This window comes from Medicago sativa, chromosome 4 (genome assembly GCF_051527215.1).
Source record: "Medicago sativa cultivar Bolivia chromosome 4, Bolivia_mono, whole genome shotgun sequence".
Classification (NCBI taxonomy): Eukaryota; Viridiplantae; Streptophyta; class Magnoliopsida; order Fabales; family Fabaceae; genus Medicago; species Medicago sativa.
Window position 1 is genome coordinate 62,476,389 of NC_140752.1, and position 24,696 is coordinate 62,501,084.

At 37.9% G+C, this 24,696-nt stretch overlaps 2 protein-coding genes across 2 annotated transcripts; both read left to right on the forward strand.

Moving 5' to 3' along the window:
* The first annotated feature begins 8,871 nt into the window (after positions 1 to 8,871).
* On the forward strand, positions 8,872 to 17,099 carry LOC146930511 (uncharacterized). Its single transcript, XM_085707565.1, has 3 exons — positions 8,872 to 9,247; positions 9,350 to 9,526; positions 17,019 to 17,099. The coding sequence occupies exons 1-3, from the start codon at positions 8,903 to 8,905 to the stop codon at positions 17,097 to 17,099; spliced, it is 603 nt and encodes a 200-aa protein (XP_085563691.1). The 5' UTR covers positions 8,872 to 8,902.
* Positions 17,100 to 19,134: 2,035 nt separating this feature from the next.
* Positions 19,135 to 23,770, forward strand: LOC146930512 (mitogen-activated protein kinase homolog NTF6-like). Its single transcript, XM_085707968.1, has 6 exons — positions 19,135 to 19,610; positions 19,700 to 19,829; positions 19,920 to 20,057; positions 22,470 to 22,802; positions 22,928 to 23,111; positions 23,202 to 23,770. Exons 1-6 carry the CDS (start codon positions 19,447 to 19,449, stop codon positions 23,375 to 23,377), a joined length of 1,125 nt encoding a protein of 374 aa, XP_085564094.1. The 5' UTR covers positions 19,135 to 19,446; the 3' UTR covers positions 23,378 to 23,770.
* The last annotated feature ends 926 nt before the right edge of the window (positions 23,771 to 24,696 follow it).

Here is a 24,696-nt window from a genome sequence, read left to right on the forward strand (position 1 = left end):
ACATATTTGAGAAACCTTTAGGGGAAAAAGAAGAAAGGCCCCCAAATGTATAACGTGCCTATTGAAAGTGAGAGTACTCACATGCTGCACATCAATAATATGGATATTTTCAACGTGATCGAATATAGCATTCTTTTTGCTGGTAAAAATGTTCCGGAAATTATCTTCTGTGCCAATTAGCATTGATTCCTAATTGAAATTTGCACCTGAGAAAGATCATATTCGTGAATGATTGATTAAAAGGCAGAGTATACTAGTACTGTTAAAACCATTGAATTGAATCCATAATTGAAAAGAATCAATTGTGACTGTTTAATTGGGATAGAAAATAGGAATGAAAATGACAAGCACTCGAAAATCGATTCTTCGACCAATTGATTGTAGCTTTTTGGTGATATGAACAACCGAATATATGTACAAATATTAAGTAATAACTAGATATTTTTTTTTTTTATGGATCTAAAACAAACTAGATTTTTTTTCTTCATATATTCCCTCCACTCCTATTTAAAATAAGACAAGGTATCTCTTCCTAGTGGCGGATCCATAACCCCCTAATCCAAAGGATTCAAAGTTTTAAAATTTTAGACTTCTTGAGTTCTTGTTGCAAACAAAAACTTAGGGTTCAAAATGCAGAATACAAATGAATATAATTGTACTTTTTTAAAAATTTAAGAGGGTTAAACTTCTCAAAAGGGTCGGATCCATCTACCAATTAAGATTATCAAATATTATATATTTTCAGTTAATTTATTTAAATATGAATAGTATCATCGTTACGATTTTAGGAGTCGTTTTGGGCCCGTAACATCTCTCATTTCGAAACTTGTTCAGCCTAAATTCCTAATTAATCATGTGCATAGGAGAAATATGTCTTTTCAAATTTTGACGAATAATACATTCAACATAGGGCTAGGCAAGTAGGAGTATCAAGTGAAGATGTTTTGTCTTTCTATAGTTTTGTTTTGATTGATGTCATTAGTAAGTTTTTATACATCACCCGTTTATTCTAGATTACATGCTCCATACAAGTAGATTTTAGAAAGGTAGTGAAAAAATTGGAAACAAGTTTGGTGTCCATTTGCTCTTTAAAAATTCCTTTTCTGAAGTTCTGATTCGAATCAATAGTTTGTACTAAGCCATTTGACCCTCTTAAAAAAATACCGACATCAAGCCATGGTCAATTATGGTATAACTGATACGCGTAAGAGCATACATTCCACGACCTATGATGGAGTCTCTAAACCACTGTGCATTCTTGGCTTTTCCAACTTTTTTAGCTTCTTTCATGTTGAAATATAGCTCAAAATTGGTTGTTGAAGTTCTAGAAAAATCGGGACACATGTGAATATTATCGTGGCATGATTTTGGTTCATTTCCTGGGAGTTTGCCATTGGAAATATTGTGGCACGTGTGCATGAAATCATGACACGATTGTTGGATAACAGTTAGTACAAACTTGCTAATATTGGCATGATGGAAGGGAATCATGGCACGACTCCTCAGGACCTGGGCTTTAGCTACAACTCAAGAGGAGTGCATTGTCCTTGTTAAAGGGGTGAAAGAAGCCATATGGTTGAAAGATATGATCGGTGAGTTAGGAATTACTCAAGTATGTGCGAAGATACATCATGATAGCCAAAGTGCCATCCATTTGGTGAATCATCAAGTATATCATGAGAGGATAAAACACATTGACATTCTCCTGCACTTTGTTAGAAACATGATTGAATTAAAAGGGATTGTAGTTGAGAAAGTTGCATCGGAAGGAAATCTGACGGATGTTTCACCAAGTCATTGCCTAGATCAAGGTTCAAACATTGCTTGGACTTGATAAATTTCGTTGAAGAGTAATTCCATTTTGGAGACATCAACATGGTGGTTGATAGTTAAATTGACATCACCACCAATTTTTAGTCAAGGTGGAGAAATGTTGAAATTTGACTCAAAATTGGTTGTTGAAGTTATGGAAAAATCGTGGCACGTGTGAATACTACCGTGGCACAATTTTGGTTCATTTCCTGGGAGTTTGCCACTGGAAATATCATGGCTCGAGCGCATGAAATTGTGGCATGATTGTTGGATAACAGCCAGTTCGTATTATGTACGAACTTGCTAATCGTGGCACAATTCCTCGGGATCTGAGCATTATATAAGGCTTCATTCTTTTTTGTTTTTTTTTAAATAGAGCTTCATGAGAGAAAAACTTGTGAAACCAAAGAATGGAACTTTAGGGTTGAGTGTCTTTGGTGAGAGTTTTTTCTTGGGTTAGGAATCATTTGTAAATACATTGGGTAGTGATATATCATTAGAGGAAGTTTCAAAAAGTCTCTTTTAGTGTTTTCTCTTAGAATTCATTGTGAGTGGGAGTGACTTGAAAAATGGTTAGAAATTAGGGTTTGTTGTTTGTGAGCTTGTAAGCTAATTTGGTGTAACCCCTTTGTATTATTCTCATCATAGTGGATCGAAGAGTTGCTCTCTCCCTAAAACAGATTATTTTGGACTGAACTGGGTAAACAATATTGATGTGTTGTTTTCAATCTCTTATTTTTTATCTTTGTTGCTTTGAATATGCTTGTGGTGTTGCTTCACACTTAGATCTAGATCTGTTTTGTTGTTGATGCTTGAGTCTACTTTATTCATTGATTACTACTTCCTTTCCTCAACACTGTTATACCCTAATTTTGGACCTAAAAATACTTGTTCAATTCTTCTTTTCTTGCATTATAAGTCATTTGATATGTCTCTGATCAATTGCATCATTCTCTGCATTTTATTTCAATGTTATTTGCAAAATTCACATAAAAGGGTATTTTAGTCATTTCCTGCATTCAACTCATTTTAATCTTTGAAAATTGTTTGAGTCTTTCCTTGTTTCAATCTCATGTCAAAATTCATTTCAAAAAAATATCAGTTAGGTCATTTTTTAGTCAATTTAGCCCCCAGGGGCATTTTAGTCATTTCCTGTGTTAAAATTTCTTTCAGTCTTTTAAAAATTTGGTTGAGTCCTTTCAAATAGTTTGAATAAGTCTTCATTTCAATTCTATGTCAAAATCCATTTTTAAAATTGCATTTGAAGTCATTTTGAGTCAGTTTTGCCCCTAGGGGCATTTTAGTCTTTTCAATTGTCAAAGCTCTGTTCAAATCTTAAAAATTGTCTCTGAGTCTTGTATAAGTTCTTGCTTTAATTTCCTGTTAAAAATCCATATTAAAATTTCATCTGAGTCATTTTTAGTCGTTTTAAGCCCCTAGGGGCATTTTGGTCATTTCACATAAAATTGCTGATTCATTTTAATCTGCTTTGTTGTTTTTAATCGTCTCGCTTTACGTTAATTTTCAATTTACTTTTTCAATTCAATTTTAGTTTAATTTCCATTTTAGTCCTCGTACTTTTGTTATTTACATTTTAATCCCTTTTAAGTTTGTTAGAGTCCAAGTGCCATGTGTCCAAATGCTATTGGTCCTTAAGAGTTTGTTAGAGTCCAAGTCCATGTGGCATTTCCTCATTGGTCCAAGCATCCCTTTCATCACCTATATAAGTCAAAGTCTTGGTCAATTTACACATTCAATCATTTTCACAAAACTCCACAAAAAAAATCACAAAAAGTTCATATTTATTTTCTCCCAATTTTCCCTCTCTTCTAACAACTTTCTCTCTCCTCTAACTAACTTCCACCATAGCCAAAAGCTTCAACAACCTTTAACCACCTTCAATCTTCATCCCTAACAACCTCCATATTTGATGTATTGTCATTGGATGTTAATGTGTTGTAACTAGTCACTTGCTTTGCAAGACATGTTGATAATTGTTTGTGAAGGTAGAGTGTTAAAGGTGTCTAGGATGTATCATAATCCTTAAGTTTGAGTACGAACTTATAATTGTCACATTGTGGCTGCAATGAAACTTATTTGGAAATTGCTATAATGTGGAAATTATAAGGCATGTGCATCTTGAGACATTGTGGTTAATCTCTAGCATATTTTGACACTTTATCTTTGTTAATTTTGCTTTTTGTTTGGTATTTTCTTGCCTATTCTTTTCTATATTACATTTTGTTCTACTAACCATCCTTCTTCATGTTTCATAAGCATCTCATCTTGCATCTTCATCTCCTTTCTTATAAACTTCATGCAAAAACTTAGAATGTAATACTTAGGAGCTTTTGTAATATTTTACTTCATGCAATTTTTCAATTTCTTGGCAAAGAGGCCATAGAATGTAATTAGGGCATGATGTAAAGGACAATGGACTCTAATGATGTACACCGACACAAGCACCGACACATGCACACACATCACTATATAGCTAGAATATGCATGTTTAGATGTATGTTTAAGATTGTATGTTTAGATGAATGTTTAGGCTTTATACTTAGAAAAATCAATTTTCCAAAAAAACTTGAACAAACTTCACTCAAACCATTTTTTTTAAATAAACCTTGGGATCAAAATCTCATTGTAATTTTCCCTTTTATTTTCTTAATCAAATTTCAATGAAAAATAATCATACTTGACTTCTTTTGCAAAATGACTAATCAAACCTCACTCTTTTCTTAAATTCTCATGCCTTTAAGGCCTCTCAATCTCCATTCTTCAAAATCCCAATTTTCAAACTTAAAATCAACCAACAAAAACAAAAACCTTTTTTGGAAGAGAACTACGGTGGATTTGATCCCTTAAACGGTACGTAGGCAAGGAATCAAAATTCCTTCAATTCAAATAAAATAAAAATCCAAACACATTCTTCTCCCTCCAATTCTTCACTTAGTAAACTTTTAGGTGTAAATATCATTTTCAAAATAGCATTTAAAAATAAAGCGCGCGCGTAGAAATTAAAGACGGTTCCTATAGGATACTATAGTCGTTATGGGTGCCTAACACCTTCCCGTAGCGAAAACAACTCCCGGACCTCGATTCTCAAGGGTTTTGCTTACTTTTTCCCCTCCCAAGAAAAAATAAGATATCACCGGTTTAAAAGGTTCAAACGTAATCAATGTTTGACACCCAAAAACCAAGATAAAACAGCTGGCGACTTCACTGGGGAGATTCGAGAGTTACGCCTAGTCTTTATTTTTACGCTTGCGCTTGTATTTTTACTTGCTTCCTTTACTTGCTTTCCTATGTGAATAAATGTTTAATTTCTTGCAAACGTGTGGGGTGAGAATATCAAAAGTCCTGCACCCGGGCTGAGTGAACTTAGGATTTAGGGGGGATATAATCGACAATTCATTCCGGGGGTTGCCTCGTGTTTTGGATTATGCGATCAATCCCACATAGCTGAGGCATTTTGGGGGTGATGTTGTCGGCGCGTGTTGTCGCGTTTAGGCACTTTACTTCTAATTGTTCTATGACGCTATGAACCATAGATAACCGAACCCATCCATGGCCATTTTCTAGGACGTAGTGCGGAGGCTAAACCGAGTGTTGTCTCGAATTTTAGTCGTCACGCGATACTACACTCAAGTTAGACCTTCCACGGATAATCATGGAGCGAGTGTTTGTCTCGTGACACCGTGATATACGTCGGAGGGGTTGCAACTTGGGAACCTTTTTAGAACCCGGTTACTATTATCCTAAAGCCCTAGATTCACCGGACACCGTGTCCACCCATGACTCCTCGACTTTGAATCTCAACCCACTATGTTTTCTCCGAACTTGAACATAATCATGCATTCATGCATACATGCATAAACTTTTTCCATGCATTGTTATCGAGGGGCTTAGACAAGTTGAATTTGTAAACATTGTAGGAATGAAGAGGACTAATTCCTACAAGTTCAAGGAAGTGGATTTGGCTAGTTTGAGAGTTTTGGCACTCAAGATTGAGGATCCGACTGGTTTCCGACGTCGTTACGGGGCTTTACTTACTATTCTCCAGACTAATGTGGATGAGAAGCTTGTGCACACTCTAGTGCAATTCTATGATCGGGACTATCGGTGCTTTACCTTTCCGGACTTTCAGCTGGTGCCTACTCTAGAGGCTTATTCTTCCTTGATGGATCTGTCTATTGCTAAGGGGGTACCTTTCTCAGGACTTGAGCCTCCTCTTACTCCATTGGTTATTGCTAAGGATCTCTATCTCAGGACCACCGATGTCTCCAAGAATCTTGTCACTAAGGCACGTATCCGAGGGTTCACTTCAGAGTATCTTCTTGGGAAAGCCAACCTCAATACCACTTGTCAGGACACTCTCGAGGCTATTCTTGCACTTCTTATCTATGGGCTTATTCTCTTTCCGAATCTTGATGGCTTCGTGGACATGAATGCTATTATGATCTTCCACTCCAAGAATCCGGTTCCTACTTTGCTAGCTGACACATACCATGCTATTCATGATCGTTCCGGCAAGGGTCGTGGCTACATTCTTTGTTGTGTGCCTCTCCTCTATAGGTGGTTTATTTCGCACCTTCCGGAGTCTTTCCATGACAATCCGGAGAATTGGTCTATTTCACAGAGGATTATGGCTCTCACCCCTAATGAAGTGGTTTGGCTCACTCCCGCTTCTAGGGTTAAGGAAATTATCTTTGGTGGTGGAAAGTTTCTTAATGTACCTCTTCTTGGTACCCGGGGTGGAATTAACTATAACCCGGAGCTTGCTTTGCGACAATTTGGTTTTCCGATGAAAGATAAGCCCATCAATCTTGCTACAGCTCCTTACTTCTTTCACTACTCCAATGCTCCCACAGGCATAAGAGAGGATTTCATGGAAGCTTGGACTAAGCTTCGGAAGAAAGAGGTGAAGCATATGGGTGTAAGGTCCGGTATTGCTCATGAGGCCTATACACAGTGGGTGATAAACCAAGCTGAGGAGATTGGTATGCCTTACCCCTCTATGAGATATGTGTCTGCATCTGTTCCTACCATGCCTTTGCCTCTACTCCCACCTACCCAGGAGATGTATCAGGAGCATCTAGCTATGGAGAGTCGGGAGAAACATCAGTGGAGGGCTAGATACTATGAGGCTGAGAACTTGATCATGACTTTGGATGGAAAGGATGAGCAGAAGACTCATGAGGTCTTGACACTGAAGAAAGAGTTAGTTAAGGCTAAGAGGGAGATTGAAGAGAAAGATAGGTTGCTTATGAGAGACTCCAAGAGGGCTAGGGGTGCCCGTGACTTCTATGCACGATATTGCAGCTATGAGTCTGAGTCTGAGGATGATGCTTCCACTTCCTATGCTTGAGGATTTCCATTTCCTGTTGTTATTTCCATTTTGTGTTGATTTACATTTTAAAGTCTATCCCTTGGCTTAGCATTTCAAAGGGAATCGTCTTGTAAAAACTATATGTTGGTTATTTGTTTCCCGTTCATGTTAATCGTTGTTTAGTAATGTTTACAAGTTTCTAATTTGTCTAAAAACCCTTCGATAACACATAAAAAGAATCTTTTTGCATATGCATTTACACATTTCATGCATCATATGCATTCATTGGTCACAAAAAGCTTCTCTCGTGCTCATTGCCTCCTGGTTTTGTCCGCCGCAGTCTGAAAAGTGGCTCGTGGTCGCAAGATTTACCAACCAGATAGAGTGCATCAAACAAGATTTCACAAGAGAAGGATCATGGCTAACTTTGAAGAAGAAAACACTCGGCTCCGTGCCGAATTGGCTGCTATGAAAGAAGACTTGGCTAAAGCTCATGACACTATGTCTGCTTTGCTGGCTGCACAAGAACAACCAGCCACATCTGTCCCAGTTTCTACTGAAGCAATTCCGTCTATCCCACTATCTACTGTGGCTACTGATGCTCGTTTTGTTATGCCCAATGGGCGTCCTTATGGTCTCTCAGCTTACTATTCTCCTAATACTGCTGCTGGTGTCTCTGGTTTTGCTGGTCAAGGACAGATTCATGTATCTACTGCTATGCCTCAGGTGACTACTGTTGTTACCGACCCTGTTGTACACACTGTACAACAGGTGATTGATGTTGACACTCCGCGTGGACAAGATCCCGCAATGGAAGCTATGAGAAGACAGTTGATGGAGTTGGCTGGAGAACTCCGTGAGGTCAAGGCTAGCCGAGGAAACAATGGTGCTCCTGCTAAAGCTCGTGATCTATGCTTGGTGTCCCGATTTGAGGTTCCTAAGAAATTCAAAGAGCCAGAATTTGACAAATACAATGGGACTTCTTGTCCACACAACCATGTTATCCGGTATGTCCGAAAGATGGCTAACTACGCCGACAATGATGCACTAATGATCCATTGCTTCCAGAGTAGCTTGACAGATGATGCAGCAGATTGGTACACTAGTTTGAGTAAAGACAACATCCATACTTTTGAGGATCTGGCTGCTGCTTTTGAGAGTCAATATGAATTCAATACCCGTCTGAGGCCAAATAGAGACTCTCTTAAAGCCCTGTCTCAGAAATCAGATGAAACCTTCCGAGAGTATGCTCAAAGATGGAGAGGGGCAGCTGCCCGTGTTTCTCCTCGACTTGATGAGGAAGAATTAACACAGACATTCCTGAGGACTCTGAAGAAAGAATATAAGGAGAGAATGATAGTCTCTGCCCCAAACAATTTCTCTGATATGGTTACAATGGGAACTCGTCTAGAGGAGGCCGTCCGAGATGGTATTATTGTTCTTGAGAAAGGTGAGTCTTCAACCAGTGCATCAAAGAAGTATGGTAATGGTCATCATAAGAAGAAAGAATCTGATGTAGGGATGGTGTCTGGTAACCCATCTGCAGCGGCTACACAATTACCTCTGCCCTACCACTACATGCAGTACTCTCAGCATCCTTTCTTCCCACCATTCTACCAGCAATATCCTCTGCCACCGGGCCAACCACCAGTGCCCGTCAATGCCATCGCTCAGCAAGTGCAACAACAGCCTCCTGCTCAATAGCAACAACAGCAACAACAGGGTCCCCGACCCAAACCTTCCTTTCCACCAATACCAATGCGGTACGGTGAGCTGCTCCCAACTCTACTGGCCAAGGGACACTGTGTCACTAGACCAGGCAGGCCTCCGCCTAATCCATTGCCTCCCAGGTTCCGACAGGATCTAACATGTGAATTTCATCAGGGAGCTCAGGGCCATGATGTTGAGGGTTGCCTTGCTCTGAAGTATGTTGTGAAAGATCTGATAGAAAAGGGAAGGTTGACTTTCGAGAATAGTGCTCCTCATGTTCTTGACAATCCGCTTCCAAACCATGCTGCAGTTAACATGATCGAGGCTTTTGAAAGGATCCCTGTTCCTCAAGAGGATCCCATGCTGGATGTCCGCAATGTCGTTACTCCCTTGGTACCACTACATACCAAGCTTTGTCAAGCTTCTTTGTTTAATCACGATCATGCTTCCTGTTTAGAATGTCTCCAAAATCCTATGGGTTGTCGTGTGGTGCAGGATGATATCCAGAGTCTGATGGATGACAAACGCTTGACCGTCAGTGATGTATGTGTGATTGTGCCAGTGCTTCAGGATTCTCCGGGTCAAGAAGGGCAAGCTGCTGGCTGGAGCAAAGTGATTCAGATTTTGGAAAACAAGCGTAAAGAGGGCCTTGGATTCTCTCCAACCTCAGGCGTTTCAACAGGAACCTTCTACAGTGCTGGGTTCATCAACGCTATTACTGAAGATGCTGCTGGAGGTGGTTACGTGCCTACATTTGTTATACCAGGAGGCACTGTGAGAAATTGGGAAGCCATTGATGTTCCCTTAGTCATGCATGCTTCCATGTAATGTGTCTTGTTGCTCATGTTTTCTTGTTTTCAAAATAACAATCCTTTCGCTCTGCCCAAGGCGAAAGTGATATCATTGTAAGGGCTGTTTGTTTCGGCATTGCCGTTTTCAATAAAAGTTGTCGTCTTTCTCACGACTCTTTGCTTTTTACTTTTTAGTGCCTTTTTCTTGGAAATAATGGTAATGCCAGAAAAAACCAAAACATCTGTATTTTTTCTTATTAATTTCAAAAATCTGCATGAAAAACTTTTTCTAAAATCATCCCAATCATATTATGCAGATTGAACCATAATAAACCCGTTGAACACAGTGACCCTATGGTTCCTCCAAATTTTGAATTCCCTGTATATGAGGCTGAAGATGAGGATGATGATGAAGAGATACCGTATGAGATCACTCGACTGCTTGAGCAAGAAAGAAGAGCCATTCAGCCTCACCAGGAAGAAATTGAGCTTATCAACCTGGGTACTGAAGAGAACAAGCGAGAGATCAAGATTGGTACTGCACTTGAGCCAGAAGTGAAAAAGAAGATCATTCAACTTCTCCATGATTATCCAGATGTCTTTGCATGGTCTTATGAAGATATGCCGGGTCTAGATCCCCAGATTGTGGAACATCGGATACCGACAAGACCTGAATGTCCTCCTGTCAAACAGAAATTGAGAAGGTCTCGTCCAGACATGGCTCTTAAGATAAAGGCTGAGGTGCAAAAGCAAATTGATGCGGGCTTCCTCATGACAGCTGAATATCCTGAGTGGATTGCCAACATTGTGCCAGTACCGAAGAAAGATGGGAAAGTTCGAATGTGTGTTGATTACAGAGATTTGAATAAAGCCAGTCCGAAAGATAACTTCCCATTGCCTCATATTGATGTGCTTGTCGACAGTACTGCTCAATCCAAAGTGTTCTCTTTCATGGATGGTTTCTCTGGTTATAATCAGATACGAATGTCTCCTGAAGATAGAGAAAAAACGTCCTTCATCACTCCGTGGGGAACGTTCTGTTATAAAGTGATGCCGTTTGGTTTGATAAATGCTGGTGCTACCTATCAAAGGGGTATGACCACTCTGTTTCATGATATGATTCACAAAGAGATTGAAGTATATGTTGATGATATGATTGTGAAGTCAAGTGATGAAGAGCAGCATGTTGTGTATTTGAAAAAGATGTTTGAAAGATTGAGAAAGTACAAGCTGCGGTTGAATCCTAACAAGTGCACGTTTGGTGTAAGATCTGGAAAGTTGCTAGGCTTCATTGTCAGCCAGAGAGGCATTGAAGTTGATCCTGACAAAGTCCGAGCCATCAGAGAGATGCCAGCTCCTCAAACTGAAAAGCAAGTCAGAGGTTTCCTCGGACGTTTGAATTATATTTCAAGATTCATATCTCATATGACTACTACCTGTGGTCCAATTTTCAAATTGCTCAGAAAGAATCAGCCTATTGTATGGAATGATGAATGTCAGGAAGCTTTTGATAGCATTAAAGAATACCTGTTGGAACCACCTATCCTTGTCCCACCAGTGGAAGGAAGGCCTTTGATTATGTATCTGTCAGTGTTAGATGATTCAGTGGGCTGTGTTCTCGGTCAGCAAGATGAGACTGGTAAGAAAGAGCATGCTATCTACTATCTGAGCAAGAAATTCACCGACTGTGAGACTCGGTATACAATGCTTGAAAAAACTTGTTGTGCTTTAGCTTGGGCTGCCAAACGCCTGCGTCATTATATGGTGAATCATACAACTTGGTTGATATCCCGAATGGATCCAATCAAGTACATCTTTGAGAAACCTGCCGTTACTGGAAAGATTGCACGTTGGCAAATGTTGTTGTCTGAATATGATATTGTGTACAAAGCTCAGAAAGCAATTAAAGGAAGTATCCTCGCTGAGCATCTTGCTTGTCAACCTCTTGATGATTACCAGCCAATTAAGTTTGATTTCCCTGACGAAGAGATCATGTATCTGAAAGCAAAAGACTGCGAAGAACTACTGATCAATGAAGGGCCGGACCCCAATAGCAAGTGGGGATTGGTGTTTGATGGTGCTGTTAACGCTTATGGTAAAGGAATTGGAGCCATCATCGTAACTCCGCAGGGGCACCACATTCCTTTCACCGCTCGAATAACTTTTGAATGCACAAACAACATAGCTGAATATGAAGCATGCATCTTGGGCATTGAAGAAGCCCTTGATCTGAGGATTAAGCACCTTGACATCTATGGAGATTCTGCACTTGTTATTAATCAGATAAAGGGTGAATGGGAGACTCATCATGAGAAGCTAATCCCTTACCGTGACTATGCAAGACGTCTGTTGACATACTTTACAAAGGTTGAGCTGCACCACATCCCCCGGGATGAAAATCAGATGGCTGACGCTCTTGCTACTCTGTCTTCCATGTTCCGTGTCAATCACTGGAATGATGTGCCCGTAATCAAAGTACAGCGTCTTGATAGACCCGCTCATGTGTTTACCATTGAAAAAATGCCGGATCAAGCTGACGAAGATGTGAATGATAAAAAGCCTTGGTATTACAACATCAAGCAATTCTTGCAGAATCGTGAATATCCACCTGGTGCTTCCAACAGGGATAAAAAGACTTTGAGAAGATGGGCTAGTAGATTCCTTCTGGACGGAGAAATCCTATACAAGAGGAACTATGACATGGTTTTGTTGAGATGTGTTGATAAGCAAGAAGCTGAGAAATTGATGCATGATGTACATGATGGTACTTTTGGGACCCATGCTTCGGGCCATGCCATGACAAGAAAACTGTTAAGAGCCGGCTATTACTGGATAACTATGGAACGTGATTGCCACAAACATGCTAAAAGATGCCACAAGTGTCAAATTTATGCTGACAAGATTCATGTGCCTCCACACGCTCTCAATGTTATGACTTCCCCATGGCCTTTCTCTATGTGGGGCATTGATATGATCGGAAGAATCGAACCAAAAGCTTCCAATGGACATCGTTTCATTCTAGTGGCAATTGATTATTTCACCAAGTGGGTAGAAGCTGCTTCCTATGCAAATGTGACCAAACAAGTGGTTGTCAAGTTTATCAAGAATAACATCATCTGACGATATGGTGTTCCCAACAAGATCATCACTGACAATGGTTCCAATCTGAACAATAGTATGATGCAAGCTTTATGTGAAGAATTCAAAATTGAACATCACAACTCTTCTCCTTATAGACCTCAGATGAATGGTGCAGTTGAGGCCGCTAACAAGAACATCAAGAAGATTGTTCAAAAGATGGTCACTACTTACAAAGACTGGCATGAGATGCTACCGTTTGCCTTGCATGGTTACCGAACTACAGTGCGCAGTTCAACCGGGGCAACTCCTTTCTCTTTGGTATATGGCATGGAAGCAGTTCTCCCTCTGGAAGTGGAGATTCCATCTCTTCGAGTGATCATGGAAGCAAAATTAACTGAGGCTGAATGGTGTCAAAGTCGGTATGATCAATTGAATCTGATTGAAGAGAAACGCATGGATGCTATGACTCATGGACAGTTGTATCAAGTGCGAATGAAGAATGCTTTTGACAAGAAAGTCCGACCTCGAGAATTCAAGGAAGGCGAACTTGTATTGAAAAGAAGGATAAGTCAACAACCCGACCCAAGGGGCAAGTGGACACCTAACTATGAAGGTCCTTATGTTGTCAAGAAGGCTTTCTCTGGTGGTGCTTTGATTCTTACACACATGGATGGTGTTGAACTCCCAAATCCTGTTAATGCCGATATAGTCAAGAAATACTTTGTCTAGAAAGAAAAGAACAGCGTGGTAGGTCGAAAACCCGAAAGGGCGGCCTAGGCAAAAATGCGCTTCCCGGTGGATCGAAAACCCGAAAGGGCGATCCAGGCAAAAGTTAGGGACAAAAAAATGAATATGAAAAGGCTCGCTGAGATTGTATGCAACTCAGGCAAAAATGAGCGCCTCGATGGGCCGAAAACCCGAAAGGGCGGTTCATGCAAAAATGAGGTTGATAAAAGACAAGTAACTATATCTGGCAAATCACCATCACCCCTTGGGACATCTGCAACTGTCAATGATCATCTTCATCAGAGGCTTCTGTACTTGTGAATTCAAAATTTCTATGAAATGTAGCGGTCATCGTGTTCAATGTATCACCAACCAATAAAATTACCATTTTCCAAGCTTTGTAAATCCGTGAAGCCATGCCTTTGGCTGACTTTCACTCTTCTACATCAATTTGAGCCTGTGCTATTGTTTGAAACTCTATTCTTCTTTCTACTTTCAATGTTATATACAAAACATTTTCTTTCTATTTTGATAATGTCAATATCTGAAACAAACATCTTTGAAAATTGAAAAATCTTTTTCTGTCTATTTTGAAAGAAAACCTGAGCAACAGGGTACATTTCAATGAAATATGCATGAATAAATGAATGTCAATGTCTATTTCAATACACGTTACAAGCAGGTTACCCCCCAGGATGATCTGTGGTCAATGGCAAGAATGAAAAAACAGAATGAAAATGGAAAATAAAAAAATACAAATAAAAAGCTCGCTAAGTTGAAAACCCGAAAGGGCGGCTTAGGCAAAAATGAGCACCCCGCTGATTGACAACCTATGAAGGCAATTCAGGCAAAAATGGGGCAATAAAAAGAATCTATTCCCCGGTGAATCGAAAACCCGAAAGGGCGGTTCAAGCAAAAATGGGGTTTGAAAATAAAAAATGAAGAGAATATTGAAAAAGCATTGACCACAGATGCGAACATCCAATGTTTACCCAGCACTGACACGCCTAGCAACGGCGACCTGTATCCAAGAACCTTCCAAGGGTCCTCCTTTACAAGTTTTATTGCCCTCAGCCATGGTTTCGATACGTCTCTCAACGACGGTCTCTCCAAAGAGGTTTTCCCCTGTGAATATGTTGCAACACGAGCCACTACGTGCCCAATCTTCCAATGTCTTGTCTGCCTTTGTGAAACTTCTCTGCCAAATTGCCAACCAATCATGCATTTCAAGCATTCATACATGCATAATCATGCATTTTATGTGCTCATACATCCAATAATCTTGCTATACCATGCATACATGTTGCATATCCAACTGTTAGCTGTCAAATTCAATGTCAATGACAAATGTCAATATCCAATGTCAATGTCAAATGTCAGTGTCAATGCCAATGTCAATGTTAATGTTAATGTCAATGTCAATGTCAATGCCAATGTCAATGTCAATGTTAATGTCAATGTCAATGTCAATGTCAATGCCAATGTCAATGTCTATGTCAATGCCAATGTCAATGTCAATGTCAATGCCAATCCAATGTCAATGTCAATGTCAATTTCAATATCCAATGCCAATGTCAATGTCAATGTCAATGTCAATGCCAATGTCAATGTTAATGTCAATTTCAATTTCCAAGCCAATATCAATGTCAATGTCAAATTCAACTTTCAATTCAATTCAAATCAATGTCAATTTACTTTTGGGCCAACAAAAATGGTCATGTCTATTTTCAAATCAAGTCAATGCCAATTTACCCTCAATTGGTATCTTGTTAAACCAGACTTTCAATTTGTATCTTGTTATCGGTCAAGTGGCAAGTTCGATCCAAAGAACAGCTTGTACCTGCGTATATGACTATGTTTCCGGTCAAACGGCAAGTTCGATCCAAAGAACAGTTTGTACCCTTTGCTTATGTTTTGTTTCCGGTCAAACGGCAAGTTCGATCCAAAGAACAGTTTGCACCTACTTACATGTTGTGGTATTGATCAAGTGGCAAGTTCGATCCAAAGAACAGCTTGTACCTATCTTTTGTTTGTATTCTCTCGGTCAAGTGGCAAGTTCGATCCAAAGAACAGCTTGTACCTATTTTTTGTTTGTATTCTCTCGGTCAAGTGGCAAGTTCGATCCAAAGAACAGCTTGTACCCATCTCCTGTTTGTATCTCTCGGTCAAGTGGCAAGTTCGATCCAAAGAACAGCTTGTACCTGTCTATTTGTTGCCCGTTCTTTCTACCTTGATGTCTATAAATCCCTTGGTGGTGTGACACAGCCCGTAGATTCCGGTTCGATTGTCTTGCATTCATAAATGAAATGTTGCATGGCATTCATGTTTTTGAAAATCTGAAAGCGTATTTTTATGTCCAAAAGCAGTGCAAATGTTAATATTTAAGTATCTTCGTCCCGTCAATTCTAAGACTTCGTCTCTTGACTCCCCGGACAAAGAAACTTAAATAGGGGCAGCTGTTATACCCTAATTTTGGACCTAAAAATAATTGTTCAATTCTTCTTTTCTTGCATTATAAGTCATTTGATATGTCTCTGATCAATTGCATCCTTCTCTGCATTTTATTTCAATGTTATTTGCAAAATTCACATAAAAGGGTATTTTAGTCATTTCCTGCATTCAACTCATTTTAATCTTTGAAAATTGTTTGAGTCTTTCCTTGTTTCAATCTCATGTCAAAATTCATTTCAAAAAAATATCAGTTAGGTCATTTTTTAGTCAATTTAGCCCCCAGGGGCATTTTAGTCATTTCCTGTGTTAAAATTTCTTTCAGTCTTTTAAAAATTTGGTTGAGTCCTTTCAAATAGTTTGAATAAGTCTTCATTTCAATTCTATGTCAAAATCCATTTTTAAAATTGCATTTGAAGTCATTTTGAGTCAGTTTTGCCCCTAGGGGCATTTTAGTCTTTTCAATTGTCAAAGCTCTGTTCAAATCTTAAAAATTGTCTCTGAGTCTTGTATAAGTTCTTGCTTTAATTTCCTGTTAAAAATCCATTTTAAAATTTCATCTGAGTCATTTTTAGTCGTTTTAAGCCCCTAGGGGCATTTTGGTCATTTCACATAAAATTGCTGATTCATTTTAATCTGCTTTGTTGTTTTTAATCGTCTCGCTTTACGTTAATTTTCAATTTACTTTTTCAATTCAATTTTAGTTTAATTTCCATTTTAGCCCTCGTACTTTTGTTATTTACATTTTAATCCCTTTTAAGTTTGTTAGAGTCCAAGTGCCATGTGTCCAAATGCTATTGGTCCTTAAGAGTTTGTTAGAGTCCAAGTCCATGTGGCATTTCCTCATTGGTCCAAGCATCCCTTTCATCACCTATATAAGTCAAAGTCTTGGTCAATTTACACATTCAATCATTTTCACAAAACTCCACAAAAAAAATCACAAAAAGTTCATATTTATTTTCTCCCAATTTTCCCTCTCTTCTAACAACTTTCTCTCTCCTCTAACTAACTTCCACCATAGCCAAAAGCTTCAACAACCTTTAACCACCTTCAATCTTCATCCCTAACAACCTCCATATTTGATGTATTGTCATTGGATGTTAATGTGTTGTAACTAGTCACTTGCTTTGCAAGACATGTTGATAATTGTTTGTGAAGGTAGAGTGTTAAAGGTGTCTAGGATGTATCATAATCCTTAAGTTTGAGTACGAACTTATAATTGTCACATTGTGGCTGCAATGAAACTTATTTGGAAATTGCTATAATGTGGAAATTATAAGGCATGTGCATCTTGAGACATTGTGGTTAATCTCTAGCATATTTTGACACTTTATCTTTGTTAATTTTGCTTTTTGTTTGGTATTTTCTTGCCTATTCTTTTCTATATTACATTTTGTTCTACTAACCATCCTTCTTCATGTTTCATAAGCATCTCATCTTGCATCTTCATCTCCTTTCTTATAAACTTCATGCAAAAACTTAGAATGTAATACTTAGGAGCTTTTGTAATATTTTACTTCATGCAATTTTTCAATTTCTTGGCAAAGAGGCCATAGAATGTAATTAGGGCATGATGTAAAGGACAATGGACTCTAATGATGTACACCGACACAAGCACCGACACATGCACACACATCACTATATAGCTAGAATATGCATGTTTAGATGTATGTTTAAGATTGTATGTTTAGATGAATGTTTAAGCTTTATACTTAGAAAAATCAATTTTCCAAAAAAACTTGAACAAACTTCACTCAAACCATTTTTTTTAAATAAACCTTGGGATCAAAATCCCATTGTAATTTTCCCTTTTATTTTCTTAATCAAATTTCAATGAAAAATAATCATACTTGACTTCTTTTGCAAAATGACTAATCAAACCTCACTCTTTTCTTAAATTCTCATGCCTTTAAGGCCTCTCAATCTCCATTCTTCAAAATCCCAATTTTCAAACTTAAAATCAACCAACAAAAACAAAAACCTTTTTTGGAAGAGAACTACGGTGGATTTGATCCCTTAAACGGGTACGTAGGCAAGGAATCAAAATTCCTTCAATTCAAATAAAATAAAAATCCAAACACATTCTTCTCCCTCCAATTCTTCACTTAGTAAACTTTTAGGTGTAAATATCATTTTCAAAATAGCATTTAAAAATAAAGCGCGCGCGTAGAAATTAAAGACGGTTCCTATAGGATACTATAGTCGTTATGGGTGCCTAACACCTTCCCGTAGCGAAAACAACTCCCGGACCTCGATTCTCAAGGGTTTTGCTTACTTTTTCCCCTCCCAAGAAAAAATAAGATATCACCGGTTTAAAAGGTTCAAACGTAATCAATGTTTGACACCCAAAAACCAAGATAAAACAAACACATCTAAGTTTTATTGGTGTGATTATCTGTTTATTCACAACGTTTCCGTTGTTGACACATTTTAAATTGAGACAAAACTATATAAAACAAAAAAATAATCAATTAAAAATAAACTATAACATGTAAAAAAAATAGTAATTTCAAAATCTTATTTCTCCTTCTCATATGCGTATGATAACGTGGTGCACATACACGACTAAAGACTGGTGTGTCCTCTAGGCCACCATAATAAGAATCTTGAGTGTGTGCGCGCTAGCACATCTGACATCTCAACATCCTCCTCATGTTGGGGCTACGGTGCCTTGGGCTCATGCGGGAACATGCACAAGGACATGCTCGGGCTCAAGCTCTGCAACCTGAGACGATCTAGATTCACCATGCATGGCCTTACTCACCCGCTCATGTTTAATTGACCCCTCTCGCTTAACCGATACAGTCATGGTGAACTTGTTGCCTCCAACACGAGTAGAGGATACCTTCATATTTGAAAGCAATCAAATCACATATACAAACCAATATATTCAACAAAACTCTAAGACAAATCAACATTCAGCACACCTAAGTCTGTTTTCAAATATATGATCTGAAATCCTAAACAATTTCTTTTAGATTATATAATCTGAAACGAACCAACGTTCATGAAAACGAAAATAACTAATACTTCAAAAAATGTAAAATCACCCTTTAATTAACGGTGAAAAAATTGTTGTAATGTGATGTAATCGAACAACTTCACTTCAATAATTATACAATATTTCAAGGATTGGATTTTAGATGGTTTGAAAATAATTTAGGACTAATTTCATAATTGTTAAATGAGGAAGGAAACTAAGTCTTATTTATATGTGGACATAGATTCTTGACCGAGAAGAGAATATCCTCCATTTTGCCTTTTTGAAAGTCATCTAGCTTTGACAAAGAGTTGATTTCACACATAAAAATCACATGATAATAACAAGGGGTATTTCCATTTCAATTCAAAGTTTGAAATTGAATTTGGTTAGTGTTAGTGGAGAGACACCTAACGCTAAAAAAGCCAAAAACAAGCGTTACCTGACCCCATCCTAAATTCCCAATCTTATAATAATTCCTGCTCATTTTCCCCCTCTTTCTAAAACTTGAAAAAAAGCTTCTTTACTCATTGTATCCGAGAAAGAGTAACAGTAACAGAATAATCATGGAAAACAAAAACCCTGAATCTGAGAAAGCAAACTCCAAAGGAACTTTGATTCACGATGGAAAATACATTCAATACAACGTCTTAGGCAACCTTTTCGAAGTCTACTCCAACTACATTCCTCCTCTTCAACCCGTCGGTCGCGGCGCATACGGCATCGTTTGGTGAACTCACTCATCTTTCACTTCAATTTATTTATTTTTCAACTTTAATTTTCATTTTAAATTATTAATTTTATTGTATATTATTGTAGCTGTGCAACGAACTCAGATACGAATGAAGGTGTTGCGATAAAGAAGATTGGGGATGCGTTTGATAATAGGATTGATGCTAAGAGAACACTTAGGGAAATTAAACTTCTCTGTCACATGGATCATGATAATGTAAGTTTTTATTGTTAATTTAATTGTGCTTGAGTATTTTATATTTAATTAATCTGATTTAGAGGTTAATTTTGGGGTTGTTTTATGCAGGTGATTAAGATCAAGGATATAATTAAGCCAGCTGATAAGGAAAAGTTTAATGATGTGTATATTGTGTATGAGTTGATGGATACTGATCTGCATCAGATTATTCAATCAAATCAGGCTCTCACTGATGAGCACTGCCAGGTAAATAGTTGCGTGCTTTTAGGTCATTCAGAGTTAGCGTAAGTTCGAATAAATAGCTTAATTAAGTGCTTATTGAGTAAGCACTGCACCCGTGTATAAACTATGGACCTCTCTGGTTAAATATCTTATTTGAAGCTTATAGTGCAAGTGCTTCTCATGACGAGCGTTTATGTATAAGCTATTTCTATAGCAAGAGATAAAATAAAGTTCAATTTTTTACGTATAAGCTATAAGCTGTTTTCATAAGCTATCATGGAGAACTTATGAAAAAAGCAGAAAACAAACAACTAATGGTCAATGTTATAAACTGTTTTCATAAGTTCCCCCAAACAGTCTCACTAAACTTATATCAGTAGATAAGCTCAGATAAGTTAGTCAAAGAGAAAGGGCCTGTTTGGATTGACTTATTTGAGTTTATCCACTGACATAAGCACCCGTGACACTGGGAGAACTTATGAAAAAAAACTTATGACATGTTCATAAGCTATTTTCAGCTTATTTCCATAAGCTCTCCTGGTTTGCTTATGAAAATAGTTTATAGATTATCCGAACACACTTTGACTTTATTTTATCTTGTGTTATAGAAAAAGTTTATTCATAAGTGCTTAATATGCTATAATCTGAAAAATAAGTTGTGTATCTAAACAGGACCAAAACATAGTTTTTATTTTATTTTTTCTTTTCCTTTTTATATATAAGTTGTAAGGTGGTTTTTCTAATTATTGGGGAGCTTACTGATATAGGTTGGAAACAGTTTATAGACATGGCATAAGCTATTTTATAAGCTCTCTCAAACACTCTTATACTTTATAAGTGTTTATTCTAGTAGATACATGCAAATAAGTTGCTGATAAGTCAATCCAAACACAGATGAATAGTACAAACCAAGGGAATTGTACAAGTGAGAAAAGTAGACGTGTTTAAATGAGTAAAAATATGAAAAAGTAGAAGTGTGTAAAAGTGAGCGTGTGCATGATGGTCAATAGGGTGTGAAATGTGAATGTGAAGAAAATAGTGATTGAGTGATGAGTGTGCTGAGTTTGAGAGGAAATAAGTGTTATCGATTGCGGACAGCGGACCATGGCAGAAAGCCACAAGTCTGTCGTTTTAAGCCTCCATATCCACCATAAAACGTCATGGTGCTGCCATCCTCCACCAATCGGTCATGGAAGATATTTGACAATGCCGGAGGAAATGGATGTAACAAATGAGTGTTGGTGTGGGTCAAGAAATAAAATTTGATTGTGTGTGTAAAAGCAAATATCGAGAGTAAATACTGAATTGTAAAACAACGGTGATATGTGTCTGTGTGAGTGGGGGGGAAGGAAAAAAAGGAAAGACAAATGAGGTTGCAGTGTATACTAAGTCAAGTAAAAAGGAAGAAAAATATTTTGGTGGCTGCAAACTGTGGTCAATGTGCAACAAAAGAAAGATGAAGTTGACAAGGATCTATGAATATAGGTAAGTTTGCATTTATTCGGTATGCGAATGAGTATGAGAATGAGAGGGAAATGATACGAGAATGCTGTAATGAGAGAGGTTTGCTGAAGGGGGTAGTGGTAAATCCTCATATTTTTTTGAAGTGCAGCAGCAGGGGTAGTGATGAGATATTTGTAGGTCATAGAGCATTAAGAGCTCTTACAAATCCCGTTTATGAGTTTACACAAGAATGACATTTTTGGTTATGGTTTCCTTGGGTATATCATTCCTAGGAATATTTGTGAACTAGAGTCTGTGAACTAGAGTCTGTGAGGCGAGAACACTGAAAAGGGGTATACAGTAACACTTGTTGTATAAAGAAATAGACATATTGAGAACTTTTGAGTGCCCATTTTTTGGGTTGAATGTTTTAGCAAAGCAAGCCATTAGGATTAGATTAATGGTAAGTGGTTTGGGTTGTTTGTATGAAGTCATAGGTTTAAACCAAACTGCCGTCATTGTGCATAAAAAGTATGTGGTGTTGAAGTTTGGAAATTATTATGTGATTGTTAGATAGCCTTGTTTGATGGAATAGAAGAGCAAAATATAACAACAGGTTTCTAATTTGTAAATGCCAAAAAAAAAAAATTGTTCTTCACAATGCTGCGATCTATTGTTCTTCATAGTGAAACTGTTGTATCTATTTATAATGCAATCTATTGTTGTCCGAGGACCTTGCATACTTTTTCAGTATCAGAGATATTGATATTTTCCCTAGAAGCTGATAGTGAATTACTCTCTTGGTCTCAAATATAAGGAAAAAAGTATATGTATTTAGTTCAAATTTGGACCAGATACATGAACTTTTTTTGCTTATTTTTTTTACTGAATAGACTATTAGCTCATAATTATAAATTTACCCATCATATTTGATATGAAGCAAGGGAGTTGAAATTGAATAAAGCCTAAGCAGCGCATTAAATGTCATTGCAGTATTTTCTATATCAACTCTTGAGAGGATTGAAGTACATACACTCTGCAAATGTTTTGCACCGAGATCTAAAACCAAGCAATTTACTTCTGAATGCAAACTGTGATCTCAAAATATGCGACTTTGGGCTTGCCAGAACAACCTCTGAGACAGACTTCATGACAGAGTATGTTGTGACTCGTTGGTACAGAGCCCCTGAATTGCTACTGAACTGTTCAGAATATACTGCTGCTATTGATGTATGGTCGGTTGGTTGCATTTTGATGGAGATAATTAAAAGGGAGCCTCTCTTTCCTGGCAAAGATTATGTTCAGCAATTGGCGCTCATAACTGAGGTATTTATCCACTCACTGTATTAGTTGCTGTTAGTGTTTATCGAATTTGCAAAAATGTTGTATGATAGGACTATTTCTTTCTGAAAATGTATCAACAAATTTCTCATAATTATCTTCCAAAACAGTTGTTAGGTTCACCAAATGAAGAAGATCTTGGTTTCCTCAGAAGTGATAATGCAAAGAAATATGTTAAGCAGCTCCCGCACGTAGACAAGCAGCCCTTTGCAGAGAGGTTTCCTGATATGTCTCCACTGGCACTTGATCTTGCTGAGAAAATGTTGGTTTTTGATCCCTCCAAACGCATAACTGGTATGTGTTTTAGTGTTAAATATCCCCTCTTCTTTTTTTTCTCTTCGTTCATTTCCTTTTAAGTTTTAATTTTATTCTATGATTGCATAGTTGAGGAAGCACTGAATCACCCATATATGTCAAGTCTTCATGAGATCAACGAGGAGCCTGTTTGTCCATCCCCTTTCGTCTTTGATTTTGAACAGGCAACTCTGAATGAAGATGATATAAAGGAGCTCATATGGAGGGAGTCTCTGAACTTCTGCAAGGAGCAGATTCTTGAATAGACTTGGCACAATGGTCTGTTTTCTTTTATCCAGAGATTCTATGGAATTTTATAGTACAGGTTTCAAGTTTGGGCAAGAAAGTTATATTCTACAAAACTTGTAATAGAAGGTTTATTAGAGGTATGTATGGAGTTGCAAGAATGAGTGGTGTATGTGATGATCATGTAGTCTGTTGTCAGAGTGACCAAGAAGATAGATTCTCCCAGTCCTGTTGTTATGAGAGGGCAATGTTTTCTCTTTTCCTTTGTATCTTGGTGATTGATATACATAAATGAGGGGCTTATGCCTCCAAGCCTTTGTCTTTGGCTTCATATTGTATAAATCCAAATATAGTTGTTAAGATAGCCATAATATAGTGGTTTTTGTTTTCATGTGCTTAATGCAGTTTCATTCTAGTTGTTTGTCTCTCAATGATTCAATTGAATTGATGTACTGCTAGTTATTTGTTTCTGATAAAATTAACCCAATTCTACTGTCTTAACATTTGGAGGCATTTTGGTGATATTTTCTAGACCTGAAGATTCTTGGTAGGTGTTGGTGTTACCTTTACCTTCAAATTTGCACATCACACTTTAATTGTAATCTGAAATGACCCTGGTACGATTTCGTAACCTAACTTTCCTACTTCCTTGGGCAGACCATGGTTATCAAGACCAAATAGGACTGGTGCTTGGATTGGAATATAGACTGTCATCCATTCGGTTTGGATGGATACTAAAACTGTTATAACTGTTATTTATACAGATCAGAGAAAAACCTGGTGAACAAATATGAAACTAAGAAACCAGGCGAAATTAGTTGTTCGCAGCAGGGTTACAATGGCATGTGAAAAACATATTTGCTCCTATGTTCTTTGTGGCTCCATGAACTTCTGGCAATCTCTAGCAGTTGCGGCTTCCAACATTGAGTTTCTTTAATAATGTGCTATTCTTTGACATCACAGCGAGTCATGCATATAGCGTGTTCCTGCTTAAGATGGGTGGGAAAGGGAGGTAAATTTTGTTTAGATTGAGTTTGCAGTCAACAAAACTCAGGCTTATTTTCCAGCAATAGATAGACTAATAATAGAGGGGTAACCTTGGCGCAACGGGTAAAGTTGTTGTCATGTGACTGAAAGGTCACGGGTTCAAGTCCTGGAAACAACCTCTTGTGTAAAAAATAGGGTAAGGCTGTGTACAATACACCAAATGGTGGGACTCCTTCCCGAACCCTGCGTATGCGGGAGCTTTAGTGCACCGAGTTGCCCTTTTTAGATAGACTAATAATGATGAAATTAAAAGGCAAATGTATCAAGCAGAGAAGATACTTATCTTTTTGTT

Excerpts from the sequence above, each read along its gene's own strand:
- LOC146930511 (XM_085707565.1), top strand. The coding sequence starts at position 8,903 with ATGCGGTACGGTGAGCTGCTCCCAACTCTACTGGCCAAGGGACACTGT. Across the intron at positions 9,248-9,349 it reads GCAATGTCGTTACTCCCTTG|GATGATATCCAGAGTCTGAT; the intron begins GTACCACTACAT and ends CGTGTGGTGCAG. Across the intron at positions 9,527-17,018 it reads GATTCTCTCCAACCTCAGGC|TCACTTGCTTTGCAAGACAT; the intron begins GTTTCAACAGGA and ends TGTTGTAACTAG.
- LOC146930512 (XM_085707968.1), top strand. The coding sequence starts at position 19,447 with ATGGAAAACAAAAACCCTGAATCTGAGAAAGCAAACTCCAAAGGAACT. Across the intron at positions 19,611-19,699 it reads GGCGCATACGGCATCGTTTG|CTGTGCAACGAACTCAGATA; the intron begins GTGAACTCACTC and ends ATATTATTGTAG. Across the intron at positions 22,803-22,927 it reads AATTGGCGCTCATAACTGAG|TTGTTAGGTTCACCAAATGA; the intron begins GTATTTATCCAC and ends CTTCCAAAACAG.